This window comes from Symphodus melops (assembly GCF_947650265.1).
Source record: "Symphodus melops genome assembly, chromosome: 3".
In the NCBI taxonomy this organism is placed as follows: Eukaryota; Metazoa; Chordata; class Actinopteri; order Labriformes; family Labridae; genus Symphodus; species Symphodus melops.
The window spans coordinates 26,172,299-26,188,164 of NC_136693.1; the positions used below are offsets into that span (position 1 = coordinate 26,172,299).

The 15,866-nt window shown below is 38.9% G+C and overlaps 1 protein-coding gene across 1 annotated transcript in view; it reads left to right on the plus strand.

Annotated features, from left to right (window-relative positions):
* Positions 1-15,866, plus strand: part of cep89 (centrosomal protein 89) — a 45,347-nt gene that overhangs the window by 7,745 nt on the left and 21,736 nt on the right. The window contains exons 9-16 of the mRNA XM_079340130.1: positions 1,725-1,775; positions 2,158-2,241; positions 3,379-3,482; positions 3,924-4,039; positions 4,805-4,985; positions 5,567-5,734; positions 6,868-7,009; positions 10,495-10,584. Coding sequence (XP_079196256.1) covers positions 1,725-1,775; positions 2,158-2,241; positions 3,379-3,482; positions 3,924-4,039; positions 4,805-4,985; positions 5,567-5,734; positions 6,868-7,009; positions 10,495-10,584 — 936 coding nt within the window. The remainder of the gene's footprint in view (positions 1-1,724; positions 1,776-2,157; positions 2,242-3,378; positions 3,483-3,923; positions 4,040-4,804; positions 4,986-5,566; positions 5,735-6,867; positions 7,010-10,494; positions 10,585-15,866) is intronic.

Genomic DNA, 15,866 nt, shown 5'->3' on the forward strand with positions numbered 1-15,866 from the left:
ATTTTGATCTTTAGCTCTAAATGAATTTCTTGTTCCTGCTTGTGACGATCTGTTCACTCTTTCTGTCTTACACGGCAGAAGAAAGCTGGCCTGAGGTTTTTAATCATGGCTACATCATGCTGTGTCTTCACACCATGAGCTGCTCGGCCTGTAGCTTCTGGTCCTCATTACTGACGGACTTAGTGTGTCTCTGTGAGAAAGATAAAAGTAAAGATTAGAAGAAAACACTGTAATAAGAGCCAGCAGACAAGCTGCTTATCATATCAACATTTACATTTTATTTCCACTTTGTTCACTGCAGCTAAATATGAAACATTATTTTCAACTGTTAAAACATCTGTTACAACACAAAACCTCAGGTGATCGGACTCACAAGCACAACTCCTGAACACAGTCTCAGTAAAAAGTCTTTACCTGTACCAAGCTCGGGCAAACCGATCCTAAAGGGGAATGTGCTCAGAAAACACAGCTGAGATCGATATCAAAAAGCAGCGAACTAGAATCAAAGGCTCGTTCACTTGACAGAGAAGGAAGTCGAGACACACAGTCTCACTATATAGAGAATATGTTATTTTTTTGTGGTATCTGAATTCTGAGTGAGCATTTTCAGCATTCAGTCATGGTGTCCCATAATACATTGTGAAAAGTAGTTTACAAGCAATGTTCTCTATGCATGCATCCACTGCTCTCAGGCTCGACGGCAGATAGATAGACTCCGAGCAGAGTGAACACAGACAATGTTTGGAGGCATCTAGGAGCCGTTTCAACATAGAGCCTCAAAGGAGTAAATGATGATGACAGGCAGGAGATCCTTGTCTTTAAACACAAATACATGAGTTAATTTAAAAAAATACATCACATTTGTTTAACATGAAGTACTTTATATTTATGATGAGTATCTAGTAATAATTTGTAAACGCTAAAATCAATGCTATCATTATTCATCCAGTTCTCTGCAGTGCACTGGATAGTCCACTACAGAGAACTCCCTATGCAGGGAGTACAGAGTCGGTGTGTGATTGTGTAGGTGTGACCTGCGGTGTTAAAACCGTTTGAGCTGTCAGAAAACTAGAAAAAGCACTTTATAAGCTTCAGTCCATTTACCATTTTGGAATGATTATTTAGGACTCAGCTACTAACTAAGGACTTAAGCTGCGTTCCATTGAAAGTCTGAAATCAATAACTCCATGTTGATTTTTTAGTTAAAAATTGACAAACAGGTTATTCTGCTAAGCTGTTTCTGTGCGCACAACCATATTGCTGTGACGTCAGTTCTGAGAGTCTGGCCCGAGTTTCTGATCTGGAATTCGGACATAAATGTCAGTTCCATTGCACTTTTCTGAGTCGGAGGTCGTTTTTTCCCAGCTTCCGAGTACAATGGACACAGCTTTTAGTAGGGAGAGAAAATAAGACACAGCTGGACACAAGCTAGAGTGAGGCAGATAATCTCACCGGCGGGAAACAAAGGAAGGCAAGAACTAGGAAGTGAAGGATCTGATACGAGAGGAGAAGGAAGTAACTCAAAATAAAACAGGAAATGAACCAAAGCGAGAAGAAATTAAAACAAAACCTAAGATACAGAGCTCTATAACTTAGTACTAAACTACCCAAATCTGATTTTATATTTATACGATAATTGTAAGGAAGCATTTAAAGGAACTCTATTGATTGACTATGGCTCATGTGATAACTCGCTCGGTTTTCTCATTTCTTGTCTTGATCAGAGCTCCAGAGTCAGTGGATTACCAAAGACAGGCTCTCCTCCTCCCTGGCTGGTCAGTATTCATACACTGCTCTGGATTACATCACTTCATGATGGCAGGACAGTAACCTAACTTTGTGATTGGTCAATCTGTTTAACATGGCCCTCTAGTTTAATAGGCAAGTACATTTTCAAAATGGCAGAGTACTAATTGAGGTTATTTTCTCTGAAGTTCCAACATTTGGTTCATATAACTGACCGATAGTTATGAAGCAGGTTAGTCAACCAAAAGAATCATTATCTCAGATCATTCACAAAGAGATGCTTCGCGTTAATGTTGTATCCTAGTGGTTTTAAAAGTCTGGTCCAGGGTCTCTCAGGTGTCCTTGAGTTTCATCCGTGAACACCACAGTGATGAAAACTGACTTCACATCTACATCTGTCCTTGTTCGCAGCTGGACGTGAAGCATTTATCTCCTCTGTTGCTGGCGTATGAAGACAAGATGAATGAAAAAGATGCACTTTTACAAATTACTGAGGTAAAGTTTGACTGCATGTTCACATTCTCTGTTAGCTGTCAGGATGAAAACGTGACTCACATTTCAGTGAACAAATTACTGAAGTAAAGTTAGTCAACATACACGGCACGTTCACACAGCAGACGGTAGCAACGCTTTGCTTCTCCCTTATGTACTCTGGTTGGCTTCTCTAAATAAAGATCTGTTCTGATGTCCTGTAGTCAGATCATACACTGACTATTTAAATGTACCTCATACAACTCTGCTACAAAACTCTGAACCATGCCTTTGAGCCAAGGGTTTCAAACCTGCAGCCGTGGGCTGAATCCAGGAGGTTATATCTGACCCTTGAAACATTGTAGGTAGATGGGGAAAATGTTTTTTTTTTTTTTATTAGTTTAAGTATTTTTGACACATTTTCACATTTTATAACCAATCATTAATTAGCAAAGTAAGCGGTTCATTTGATGGCAAGATACATGAAATAAACATGTCACTTTGAGCTGTCCTCTCAGCAGGGAGTAACATCATTTTAAAGACAAGGTTGACTTCTGCATCACGTTGATGTCCAAAATGTGAAGGGGGGACATAGAACCAAGTGTTTTATAAGAGAGATGGACGGAGGATATTTCTTCTGTTATTAAGAAATTATTCTTCTGTTAGATTTGATCAGAGCTGAAGGACTTCTCGGTGCACACCTGTGCACTGACCTTCTCTCCGTCTGACCTGGTTCAGTGTTGGCCACACTTCTGACCAGACTTTCTTGTCAAGTCTAATTTGAAGTAATGTGAGATATGTTTCGCTGCTTATTGCAAAGCTTCTTCCCTAGGGTGAGCCATCCAGGACATTCAGATAAAAAAAAAAACAACGCTCTCTCTCTTAAAAAGTCGTTTTACTCTCTCAGAGTTCACTGAGCTGGAGAAGAGCTTTGACCTCCACACAGAGTGGACTTTAGTTTGCATTGCAGCAGGATTAATGCAAGTGTGTTTCAGAATTATTTCATCTCAAGTGGTTGCAGACATCAAAGATTTTTGTTCTCAGTTTTCTGCAGAGGTGTGTAGAGTAGAAGGTATCTATGTTGTTGTACCCAATTTAAAATGTCTGAAGTTGTTTGTTGAAATAAAAACGTCCTTGTGTGTCTTTGTCTGCTCGCCACAGGAGGAAGTAAGGAGGTTGAGAGTTCATGTAGAGGAGGTCATCAAAGAAAATGATGGACTCCATGATGAAATTAAAAAGATGGGAGGGGTCGGCCAAACGGACTGGTAAGGTGTGTGTGTGTGTGTGTGTGTGTGTGTGTGTGTGTGTGTGTGTGTGTGTGTGTGTGTGTGTGTGTGTGTGTGTGTGTGTGTGTGTGTGTGTGTGTGTGTGTGTGTGTGTGTGTGTGTGTGTGTGTGTGTGTGTGTGTGTGTGTGTGTGTGTGTGTGTGTGTGTGTGTGTGTGTGTGTGTGTGTGTGTGTGTGTGTGTGTGTGTGTGTGTGTGTGTGAGCACTTGCTCACTCCCTTGCTGTGATGAAAATCAACATAAGACAGCGGTACACAGTGAAGAACATCCCATCAGACACATGCTCAGAGCTTTCTGCCATGTTTGTGTTTTTTAAAACATGTTTATACCAGTATTAGTCTCAGTCGCATCTACCGTACTTATAACTCTGATGACATATTGTAGACTTCATATTGCTCTCTTTTTTTCTGTCTCTCTACAGTCATCAACTTCAACAACAAGCCTTGCTTGTTTTGCAGGAGAACCAGGTTCTGATTGATCAGCTCGAGGCTCAGCATGATAAGGCCAAAGCCAGTCACAGCAAACACTGTTCTGAAGGTACTGAGTGAAAGAGAAAAATCAAAGGCGTATTGGTCAGGGATGTGTGCGGCTAGCTGATTAAATGTTTGCTAATTGGCACCATGCTGCGGAGAAAATGTCAATTTTTAAATACACTTTTGAAATGAAAGATGTTTTTTTTTTCTTTTTAAATGTGATGCACTAACTGACTAACCGAGGAGACAAGCCCGACTTTTACTTCTACAGATGTGGGGCGGTTGTGCATTAATGCAGTAAGATGCTCTGCTGTGAGGAAAAAAAGATGGAAATGTATATGTAATTGTTTTAGTGTACTTTATAAAGGCTGCATAGTTTCAGTGTCGCCTCTAGGAAAGTTTCCTGGTTTGAGTCATTGAACATTCAGGAGCCTTTCTGTGTGGAGCTTGCATGTTCTCCCTTTGCATGCTCAGGCTTTCTTCTCTAATCTGGCTTCTCCTACAGGCTTAAGAAAATGCTTGTTAGGTTAACCTGTGACACTAAATCACTTGTAGTCGTGAATGGTTGGTCTCTAAATGTAATTGCTGTACCACGCATCTCCTGGTGTCTGCTGGGATTGGCTCAATCTCCACATGACACCAAATAGGAGGATGGCTTCATGAATGGTTATTGTTTAGATTTGAGGGGACATCCTCTAATCAACTGATAGAAACTACATTATAGGCATTACTAATTTACCTCAGTTGCACTACGTCCTCTTCTAGGTTTCTTTCATTTTACTGGGTGTTTCACATGGTGCTTCGTATCCTCTTTTCCTTCTCTCTGTAGTTTCAAAGGTGTCTAAGCAACTGATGTTGTTGGAGGCTGAAAAGCAGAGTTTGCAGAAGGACCTGGAAGAGAGCAGGAGGGAGCTGGAGAAAAATGTTAGAGAGGTGCAAGTTTCAAAAGCCCGCCTGAAGGATTCCGTCACGTGGGATGAACACTGCAACATAGCTGGGAAACTTAGACGGTACTCCTATGAACGTTTCATCTTATACATTTTCTTAAAGGAAAATATATTCAGTGTTAAAACTGTTAACCCTAACCTTCTGCATGCTTATCCTGAAACATAACAACAATCTGAGTTATTTATTTTTAACCTGGTATGTGATCACAAATGAGATCCAATTAGAAACCTTTATTAATAACAAGCAGGTAAACTCATCTCACCTGGTCAATTCATACACACAACAAACATGATCGACAATACAATCAGTAGAGGGAATTGACTCTGTTTTTTTATTGCCCTCCATGTACAGACTCAGTTATTCCGAACAAGTTTAGTTTTAGTTCAGGACATTATTGTATGAACAGCTCAGTATTGATCTGGAACTACTGGAACAAAAGTGTTGAAGGGGATACTGTGATGTGGAAATAAAATGATGCATAAGAGAACAGAAAAAAAAAACAGAACTGTGTTTGTTTTTTTTAACTAGGACATTTCTTTTTGGTAGGCAGTAACTTTATTTGAAAATGGATCCAGTTTGTTAAAAAGCATTCTCACTAGATGTTGTGTTATAATGTGCTGTACAACGTGCTCTTGGCTCTCAGGCAATTGGAAGAGCAGGAGAGCAGGAATAAGAGTGAGAAGGACGAAGCGCTTTTCAGGCTGTCCCGCCTTCAGGAGGAAAACAGGAGTTTGGCTGTGGACAAAGCCAACCTGTCTGCAAATTTAAAGAGAATGGAGACTGAGCTGGAGCTCACCAAACAAGCCAGCAGGTAACGATCCCAATCAATATGATCTGTTTATCTTGAATAAACAGTGCCAGACAGATTAATTAAAGAAATGTTTGATTATATTGAGACACACCAGAAACACCTCCCGACACTACAGTTAATTCCCATGGCTCTATAAAGATGCAGTTATTTGTCCTTCAGTAATAAAATAAATTCTATATCCAAGTGTAACACCACATGATGTGACTATATTAACCTATCGGTTTTAAGATGTCCACATCATGAAACCATGCAAAGTGCCTTTACTTCTTCCACACTCAGAATTCCTTCACCACGACAAAATGTCCATTGTATGGTGAATATTAAGTGATCACAGTCTTATTGTGTTGTTTTTATGAACATATTACAACAGGTCAGCTGATTCATTTTATAAATCTTACTTATTAAGACATCTTATTTAATGAGCCTGACTTTAACATAGACATATGCAGGGCCTTGAATTTTCTGCTCATTAACTACGTTATTTAAAGTAAATTAATGTGAACTAAAAAGGAAGTTTTCTGTATGTAGGAAAGGGCAGAATTTTAATAGCATTGAAAACAATGTGCAAAGGCACTTTCTGTTGTGACGGGGATCATCGCTCTTCTTCAGTTTTGTTCAAAGTTTGAACAAAAAAATCTGTGCCCCAAGTTTGCCACAACAAAACGTTTAACATAAAACTGATAAAGAAAAGATGAAGTAGAAGGTTATTTGTGCGGCGTTGTGCACCGTACCAGAGTTCACATCGGGTTATCTTACTGCATCTGTTCTGAAGTGTGTTCTGCTCTCTGGAAGCTTCCTCCGCTCCCTGTAGATTTGAGCTGAGATAAACTCTGTCTTTCTCTCATTCTGAGGTGTGAAGATTGTCTGAAGGTGTTTGATTAACCAACAGTGCCTTCTCCCTACATGTCTGTGTTGAATTCCCCATTCAACCATTGAACCACCCTGAGTTCCTTTTCCCTCCTCAGTATCCTCCCAATACTAAACACTATTTCCTTCTGCTCCTCTCCTTGTCCTCCTGGTTTTCATCCTCCATTTCCCCCCGATCCATTATTTACTTACCACCTTTTCCTCCTTCACTTTGTTGAATTATCTTCGACCTTTCTCCTCCTTCTCTCCTCTCTCTCGCTTTCCAGGAAGGCAGAGAGGAGCATGAGCGTGTTGAAGAAACAGAAAGATGAGTGTGTTCTAAAAGAGGAAAATACTCGTCATTACATGGGAGCTGTCATTTCCTTGGCGGAGCACGTTTCCCAGGAGAGAGATCAACTGCTTCAGATGGTACTATTGATGCTTCTGATACTCTAGAAATATTTTTTATTATGCACGTGGTTTATGTGAAACATGTGGTGCCAATGATACTCCTGGGATACCAGGCGTGTACGCACAGGTACATACAGAAACCACGGACAGTTCTGTAAGTAAGAAACAAACTATTACACATTGTGCTTTAACACTGCTGTTAAAAACCCATGACAATACTGACACTCACATAAAATCATGAATACAATTTCCATGAGCTTCTCATTCAACAACAAAATCATAATTAAAAGACAAAGCATTTATCTATTTATTTGTAAACTCTTTCATTATTATTTCCATTCTTTAATAGTGAAACCAAATATTTAAAATGCTATCTGACTGCTGTGTCTGGAAGTGAAGTTCTTATTTGGCCTTGTGACAGTTTAAGAAGTGCCAGCTGGGTGTTTGGCAACTGAGGAGGTAGGACTCACTTTAATGATAGATAGATAGATAGATAGATAGATAGATAGATAGATAGATACTTTATTGATCCCGAGGGAAATTCAAGCCATGCCATATGAATTTTTATTTTTGCTATATTTTTGTTTAATTGTTTTTATTATCATATGTACAGCACTTTGGAGACATTTCTTTGTTGTTTAAATGTGCTATACAAATAAAGTGGATTGGATTGGATGAAGCAAGGTGTCAGAGAGTCCAGGAAATATCTGAGAAACCCTTTTGACATATTTAGGTTGTCAGTGTTTCAGATACTTTTTGATACCACCTGTTTGAAAATGATGCACTCTCTGTTGTCTTCATGATCGACAGAGATACCTACACAGACACCTCAGTATTTGTGTCATTTAGACAGTCTGCCTACAATCTTTGGTCATTAACAGCAAAAAATTATTCAATAACGGTTTCCTAGGATTCCTACTGTATTCAGGTTACCGTGGTATTGAAACAGCTGTTGATATTGTTTGAGGTTTACTTTAATTGAATCAAAGTTGAATGCATACACTGAACAAGTCATTGTACTGAGGAACAGCTGATGACAGCTGATCCACAGAGGCAGAAAACTCTGAACGGGCAGGTTTTCAGAAACCTCTGATCAGCACCTGGAGTCGTGTGTGTTATTTATTCAACTCGCTCATTTTTTCTGTGAAGAGAAAGTTCTTACAATAGCAGGAAAAGAACAGGTTTAACTTGCAGCATTAAAGTCAACTGCACTCAGTTTAGTTGAGGTACTTTCAGGGTGTTTGTTCTGTCGCTGTTACGGCTTCCTGCGTGATGATGCTCCTGTTTGTGTTTTACCTGCTCAGCGTAAATGTCGTTGGAAAAGACTTCATTGAGTTCAGTGTGAAAATTATTCACATTTGTTATAGAGCCTCACAATCGCAATGATTTGCATGATGTGCATTCACAGAGAAGATCTCAAAAGTCTGAAATCACAATACAAAATGAATTAATTATGATAATAAAAGTAGCCAATTGTTCTCACTCAGGATGGGTACATTCTTCCTGTTGTCAGGAGACATGGACATGATAAAGCTCAAGCTAGCCATCAGAATAATTCTTGCCTATTTGGTTGTTAATATGTTTTTCTTTTGGCTTGTTAGCTGATTTATTTGACACATTTGGCTTCTTTGGAGGGACATGTTGCAAACTTTCCACCAGATAATATTGAACATTGAAGCATATATTGACCATAAGAAAAACAAAACATTTGATCTGGTTTGATTTTCCTGTACTTTTTTAAAATCACAATATATTGTAGAAAGAAAATATTGAAATTATATATTTTTTTTCCAAAATCGTTCAGCCTTCAAATTTAGCATGATTCATATATTCATCTTTAATTTAAACCTTTATTTCTGAATGTCATTTTTGAGTTTTATCATTCTGCTGCAGTAGGTCTCTCAGGTCAGAGCAATGAGATGTCAAACCAAACCAGGGAGCTGATCTTTGAGTAACAGAATGATAAACAATGTACTTCTCTCAGAGGGCCGAGTGTGTGGCAGAGAAACGTTTTCTATGAAGCTTCAGTGACTTCGCCTTCGGAAACATTTTTAGACTATAAACAAGAACCCATCATGTGCAGAAGGTCAGGCTGACACCATATCAGAGATAGCTCATCTGAAGATAAGAAGTAGTGATTTGTCAAGAGCAGTGACCACAGGAGTGTCTTTGTCTATGTGTGTGTTTGCCCCCACAGTTGTTACGTTATCGCTTGGCCAAATGAGTTGAGTCGAGCAGCAGATTTGAATATAATTATCAATTTGACTATGACAGTTCAGTCACACGAGTCATGTTTGCATTGTTTAAAATAGTTATTGCAGCAGCAGAACATAAGTTTGGTGTCTCCGACCTCATCGGAGGGATGAGATAATATCTTCACCCCCAGTCAGAACCTGCAGGTGGGATGATGGAGGGATTTAGTAAGTTCAACACTGACAGCAAAGCAGTGACAGAGCAGAGGGACAGAGCAGACATTTTGCAGCTTACATAGACGGCTCAGTTGACAGGATGTTTGACTGAGAGAATAACACACGTCAGTGTAAAATCATTGCAGCTCAAATTGTCTGCCTGAACTAGATTACAGCTCTGTTTACCTACTTTCAGTCTTACAGTATTTATGGCATTATCGAACAAACTTAACTAAAAGGTTCCTTTGCAAAACCTGCTAATGTACACGTTATACCTGTTAGTGACTTGAATGGTGCACACATTTATGTTGAGATGATGCATGTACAGTAGGTAATGTAAATGAACAAAGATATACAAATCCAAATGATCAAAAATGTTCATGTTCTCCATTGTCGTTCTATAATGACTTCTTTCAGTCAAGCATAATGCATATTTTTTGAGTAATAAGAAATGAAGTCATTAAATAATATTTTCTTGGGTGGGAATTGTTTGAGTGGAAATGGAAACAGGCTGCAGGTAGAGCTGGGAGGGGGAGGAGAAGGGGACCTGCAGTGAACGGCCCAATGAAAGAAGGAAAACTGAATCATTGAAGTTTTCTCACTAACATCACAACATGGTGTTACTCTTTGGTGATTATTATCCACAGGTGGAAGTGATCATTATTATTTTAGGATTGGCTATGAGAAGTAGACATGATTTATTGTGTGAGAAAATGATTGTTGTGAATCTCTGGGTGAGCTGACGTGTATAAATAGATAGAGATGTGAAACACTTAAAAGGCTTCCAGTGCTATGACTCTCTCAAAACATTTGATTTAAGATGCAATTTTAACTTTTCTTTCCCTAGCAAAATACTTTTTCCTACATGCCTGTGCAGATTTGTTTTCTAATGTGTGTATGTTTATAAAACACCTTTGATAAACTCTACAGGGACCTAAATTATATAATGAAATATAAATTAAACAATCATTTTATTTATTCTTCAACTTTTGACGTAACCCCTTTCCTTTCTTTATCCACAGGAGCGTTCGATCCGCTCTCTGTGTTTCTCTCTTGAGATCAGTAACCTCTCGTCTTCCTTCTCCTCCTCATCAGACTTCGGCGCTCCAGCAGGAGAGGCAGGGATTCATCAGCAGGATTCTGAAAGGCACAGACCGGTTCGGAAAACTACAGGAAGAAGTCAAAGTAAGTTTATTTCAGTTTATTCAAACAATGCTCTCATTTTCATCAATATCCTCACCTGTCAGCATTTTCAAAAGAGGTTAAAAATGTGACTTACAGACGTATTTGATCTTTCACTGGCCAAATAGTTCACAGCATTAACCTGTGTACTGTACTATGCCTTCCACCTGGGGCCTCAGCATTGCTCAATAACTCTTCAGTCTACTCCCTATTGATCAGTCCGCTCCACTGGCCTTCTGCTATCAGTTTTCTCCACTCAAAAAGCATGAGTAGATCAACACTGGGGTCCCTCAGATTCTCATCAGAAGGTGAGCTCATTGGTGTTTTAAGGACTTCTTTTTTCCATGACATGGAATGAGAACAGTTCTAACAGTGATGCCCTGTGTGCTCTGCTCTCTGGGTCTGGTTTACCTGCTGCATTGGACAAGACCTGAAAAGCAGTAACACAAATGGTTTGATTACAACTCCTACTATTCTACTTCACGCCACTTTATGTTGCATTTAGCTATTGCTGCTGCGTACTGATGGTTATGTTGGTTAACTATTGTTATTTGCCAGATGAAAATGTATCAAAATCACAATAATCTAACCCGTATTCGGTGAATTTAAACAGAGGCTTGTCAGCAGATCTGATGATCTAAATCTATGCCTGCAGAGTAGATTCCTCATTTTTATCGATCTTTCTAATAAAACATTGCATCACTGAGCATTATCTTAAGAGGCATCATAACCATCATCAACCAATCCACCTCATCTCCACCTTCTTTTGAACCACTTTTTCCTTGACAACCACTGTGTCCCCCCTGGCACTGCAGCTGTGAACGATATCATTCGCAGTTCATTCCCAATACAGAGGAGTGGTGCGTCTGCGTTTGTCAACGTAAAATGGCGTGTAAAAGTCTAGACCCTGAATATATGACACATATAGAGTCAGTATCATAGTGATACAGATAGAAATCAGTGAACTTGCTGAAACACATTTCTACCTTTCCTGTCCTCTGTCAAATCCATGCCTGCATGGCATCATCATAATGATCCATAAATGATCATGAGTGTTCAAATATTCCTTGGAAGGAGAAGTGCTGTGATGTCAGCAGAAGTGAATTAATAGCAAGACGCATATTATGTGCAGACATCTCTTTGAAGCAGCTCAACACATGTGACCTAAAGTAGAATAAAGGCAACTCTTTAGTAATGGCATGTCTTCTTCCTAATTTGCATTGATGTAATTGGGACAGTCTTGTTAAAGTGACACTTTTTATATATTAAAATTTAAATTATTAAAATGGAAAGAAAATTCAAAACAAAAAATGTTCTATTTTTGTGTGTGCGTGCTTGTTTGTGTGTCTTAATGTTTTCTGTTGGACGTTTTTCCCGTGTATTGAAGATGTAGAGATAAGTCCAAATTTATTGTAGACCAGAAGATATGAGGTCTTCTTCTTCATTTTATTCTGTGATAAAAAAAAAAAGACGACATTTCAGTCTCTTAAATGAAAATAAAATTGAGACTATTCTAGGTAATCACCATGGCAACCGTTTGTGCCATCTTGGTTGGACAGCTAACAGTATAGTTGACAGACGTCCTGCAGCATGCATGTACATTCTGTTCGTTAGATGATGTGAATGTGAACAGGACGCGGGTGTGGACTTACTCATGCTTCGCTCTGGAGCGAGCGAGCTCAGTGTTATCTTGCTGTCAGCAGCTCCTGTCACTCAAACCACAGCGGGAACATCATCTCAGCAGTTCTGACAATTTTATTAGTGTCTCTATAGCAACGGAGCAGAGACAAAGAGGTGTGTGTGTGTGTGTGTGTGTGTGTGTGTGTGTGTGTGTGTGTGTGTGTGTGTGTGTGTGTGTGTGTGTGTGTGTGTGTGTGTGTGTGTGTGTGTGTGTGTGTGTGTGTGTGTGTGTGTGTGTGTGTGTGTGTGTGTGTGTGTGTGTGTGTGTGTGTGTGTGTGTGTGTGTGTGTGTGTGTGTGTGTGTGTGTGTGTGTGTGTGTGTGTGTGTGTCATTGTTCCTCCCTTCTATACTCGTCTCTTTCCTCATTCTCTGCCAGCTCAACTGCAAACTTCTGTGACTGTAACTCTCTTCTGAGCAATTTGGTTTTAAAAACTGCTTAGATGATGTAAAGGCGTCTGTGTCAGCTACACTGTAATAAGAATATTTTCTTATTGCATAATATTTCTTTTGTTGTTGATCATATTATAAAATGGTAATAGTTTAAGATAGCCATGACCAAACTGAGAGAGGCTAAAAAGTTCACTTGTCTTTGCACATTTTGTCCCACCATAAAATCCAAACCCAGAACTTTTAACAGGCTTAGCCAGTGTACCTACTGAATGTTAGACACTCAAAGGGTTCATTGAACGTCAACATGTTGATTTATTATTAAATCTCCTCATTATTGAGTCGAGAGCAAAAAGCTCTTTCAGCTTGAAAAACTGTTACATAAGTAATCAGATTGTAAGAGTTTGATAATTGTGATAACCATGGTAACTAGTCTGTGACATATAGGGCCTGACATTGCTTTTTGTAATCCTTTTTGATCTACTTTCATCAGATTTTTGTACTACACTGTGTGATTCCACTTCAGCTCAGCGGGCGTAGCTGACGTTGATGAGGTGCTTACCTTCACAGCAGCAGGCGATTGTTTCTCAGGTGTTTCAGTAGGTGTTTTTCTGCTCTCACTTTTGACAACGACTTGAGATGCTTACAGATTGGTTTCTTTCTTGATGACAAACTAAATCTTCCATACCCAAACCAAGCTCTTATTCATAGCTGGCATCATGTATGTTGCCAACATATAAAATAGAAAGTACAGGGATTTTTCTGGTATGTGTGTGTGTGTGTGTGCCAGAAACAGAGCACAGATTGTGATTACATTATTTATATGTGATTAAAACTTATGTCACTCCATTTCCCTGAACTACCTTAGGATGTTTAATATTTCATTTAGTGCTTGGTTGATCCATACAGCTTGAAGTCCATTGAATATGACCTTTTTCTCTTTTCAAATCATCCCTACTCTGAGCATCTTGTATTCTTAAGAAAACCTGAGCATGACAGGAATAACTCATCCTCACAGAGACATATAAGTCCTGTCAGACCTTACCTTTAGTACTTACTTTTTCAATTCAAGAATTCTTACCATACCTACTTCTTATCTACTTACCTCTTTGGATTTATAGAGTTTGGGTGATTGTGTCAGCTAGAAATTAATTGTTCAAAGTCACTTTAGGGATTCTTCTTAAAGGCTGAAAAAAAGAAGAAAGTTAGGGGGGATTTAGTGAATGAAAACTCCACATTTCATTCACTAAGTAAACTTTGCATACAACACACTGATGGTGTTTTTTGAGGGACAATAAGTCCCTTTTAAACTGATGACAGCGAGGTCTTTGAACCATCCACCGCGACAAAGAGGTGATATTTGTTGCATGAATGTACAAAGGACAAACTAGAGGATCTTGGTTTGCCATGAAGCCCTGTTCACACATGCACAACGTTTCCAGGGTGAGATATGTAAGCAAACAGCCACATTCTTCACCTTGACTTATCCAGACTTTTCCATGTCAACCCCAAAGTCAGATATCCACATCTCCTTCTGTTTATACAGATACAAGAAAAGCTGTTAGGTAGGTTGAATCTCTTCTGTGTTTTAAATAGTTACAACAGGGGCAAGTAAAACTAATCCCCTGACACTGTAAAAGTACTCCATTTCAAGTGACATGTATAGTAGAAGTAAATTCACCACAATCATTTCCTTCTGGATGACGCAGTAGGAGCTACCTTGTCGTACTAAGTGAGGCCCCGAATGGCTGTTAGGAAGCGTCCGTGTGTGACGACTTGTGACACGACTGCTCTCCACTTCACTGTATTATACTCTAAAATTAAGATGCATGATGTGTTTCTTTTCCTTTGAATGATGGAGAGTTTTTTTTGCGTCATAGATGTAACCCTTCTCTCTGCTCGGAAAATGAAACAGTCGTTGTCAGACATATAATCAGCAGGACAAAATGTGTCTGAAAAGCTCTCTGTCAAACAGCTCGGCTAAATCAGGCAGATAAGAAAACCACTGTCTAACGAAAAATCGTTTTCATTGTTTCATTCTTTGTTTCGTCTTATTTACCAGTTGGCTTCTCTGATAAGCCATTCATTCTTTTCTACCTCGTACATTTTCTCTCATTTCTTTCGCTCTTCTTTGAGCGATCATTATTTAATTGACATATGAAAGTAATGTTGTGCCAGCCAAACCTTCTTAACTGAGGATAAAAATGCCCTCTTCTCTCTCCGTTTTAAAATACCCAGTAAGCTTCATTCACCTTATAAAACCTCATCTATTATTTTTAGCATTGAAATACAGATGGCTCCTAGAATGTTAGGGATGTCGATTGGCCCCACAAAAGTTCACCCAGCTCAGATATTTCTCCATTTATTTCATTGTCTAGTAGCTTTTGTAATCAGTAGTGTGGCACTAAGCTGATAGCTGCTGTCATTCAATCACAGACAGAAACACAGGGGAGTGAGTACAGAGGTTAAGAAAACGTGAATGAAAGAAGTTGACAATAAAAAGATTTAAAAAAACAACAACCTTGAATGAATTGGACTTTCTTCTCAGTGTAAGGGCTTTGCACAAGATGAACACTTAACATGAACACTATATTTCATTATTTTTAATAGGAATAGAAAAACCTGAATTTCTGTCTGAACACAACTGACATTTAATAGTCCAGGGCCCTCAGTTATCAACAGTGTACACATCAATTGATATATTGTCTCTTTGGAGTCGTATGAAGAGTGTATGTATTGAAATGTCAAATGCTCTTGATTGCTTCACGCACCCTCTAAAATAATGTTCATGCTGGAAAAAAATGGAAATGCTTCCAACATAAACTTTACATTACATTACATACATTTGATGTATTGCGCAGAACTATAATTCATTTTTGATCTTTAATTCCACATGTATCAAAACATTTATCTTATGTGCAAAAGAAAAGAAAAAATCAAGATGCCAGAATGACTTTGCACACAGCCTTGAACGTCTGCATCGAGTGTGACAGCAGGTGCACTAAAACTTATTACATTCTTCAAAACAGAAACCGCACTTTAGCCAAATAAGCTTTTCATGACCAGTGCCAAAAACATAAACACAACAGCCGTGCTTTGTTCAACGTAACGTAAAGAACTTGAGGGTACATTTGCTGCAAAAGCATAAAAGTATCAAAAAACCTGAGATGTGGGTCTGGTTTTTGCTTGAAATGCATGAGGCAGAGAAAAGGCGAGT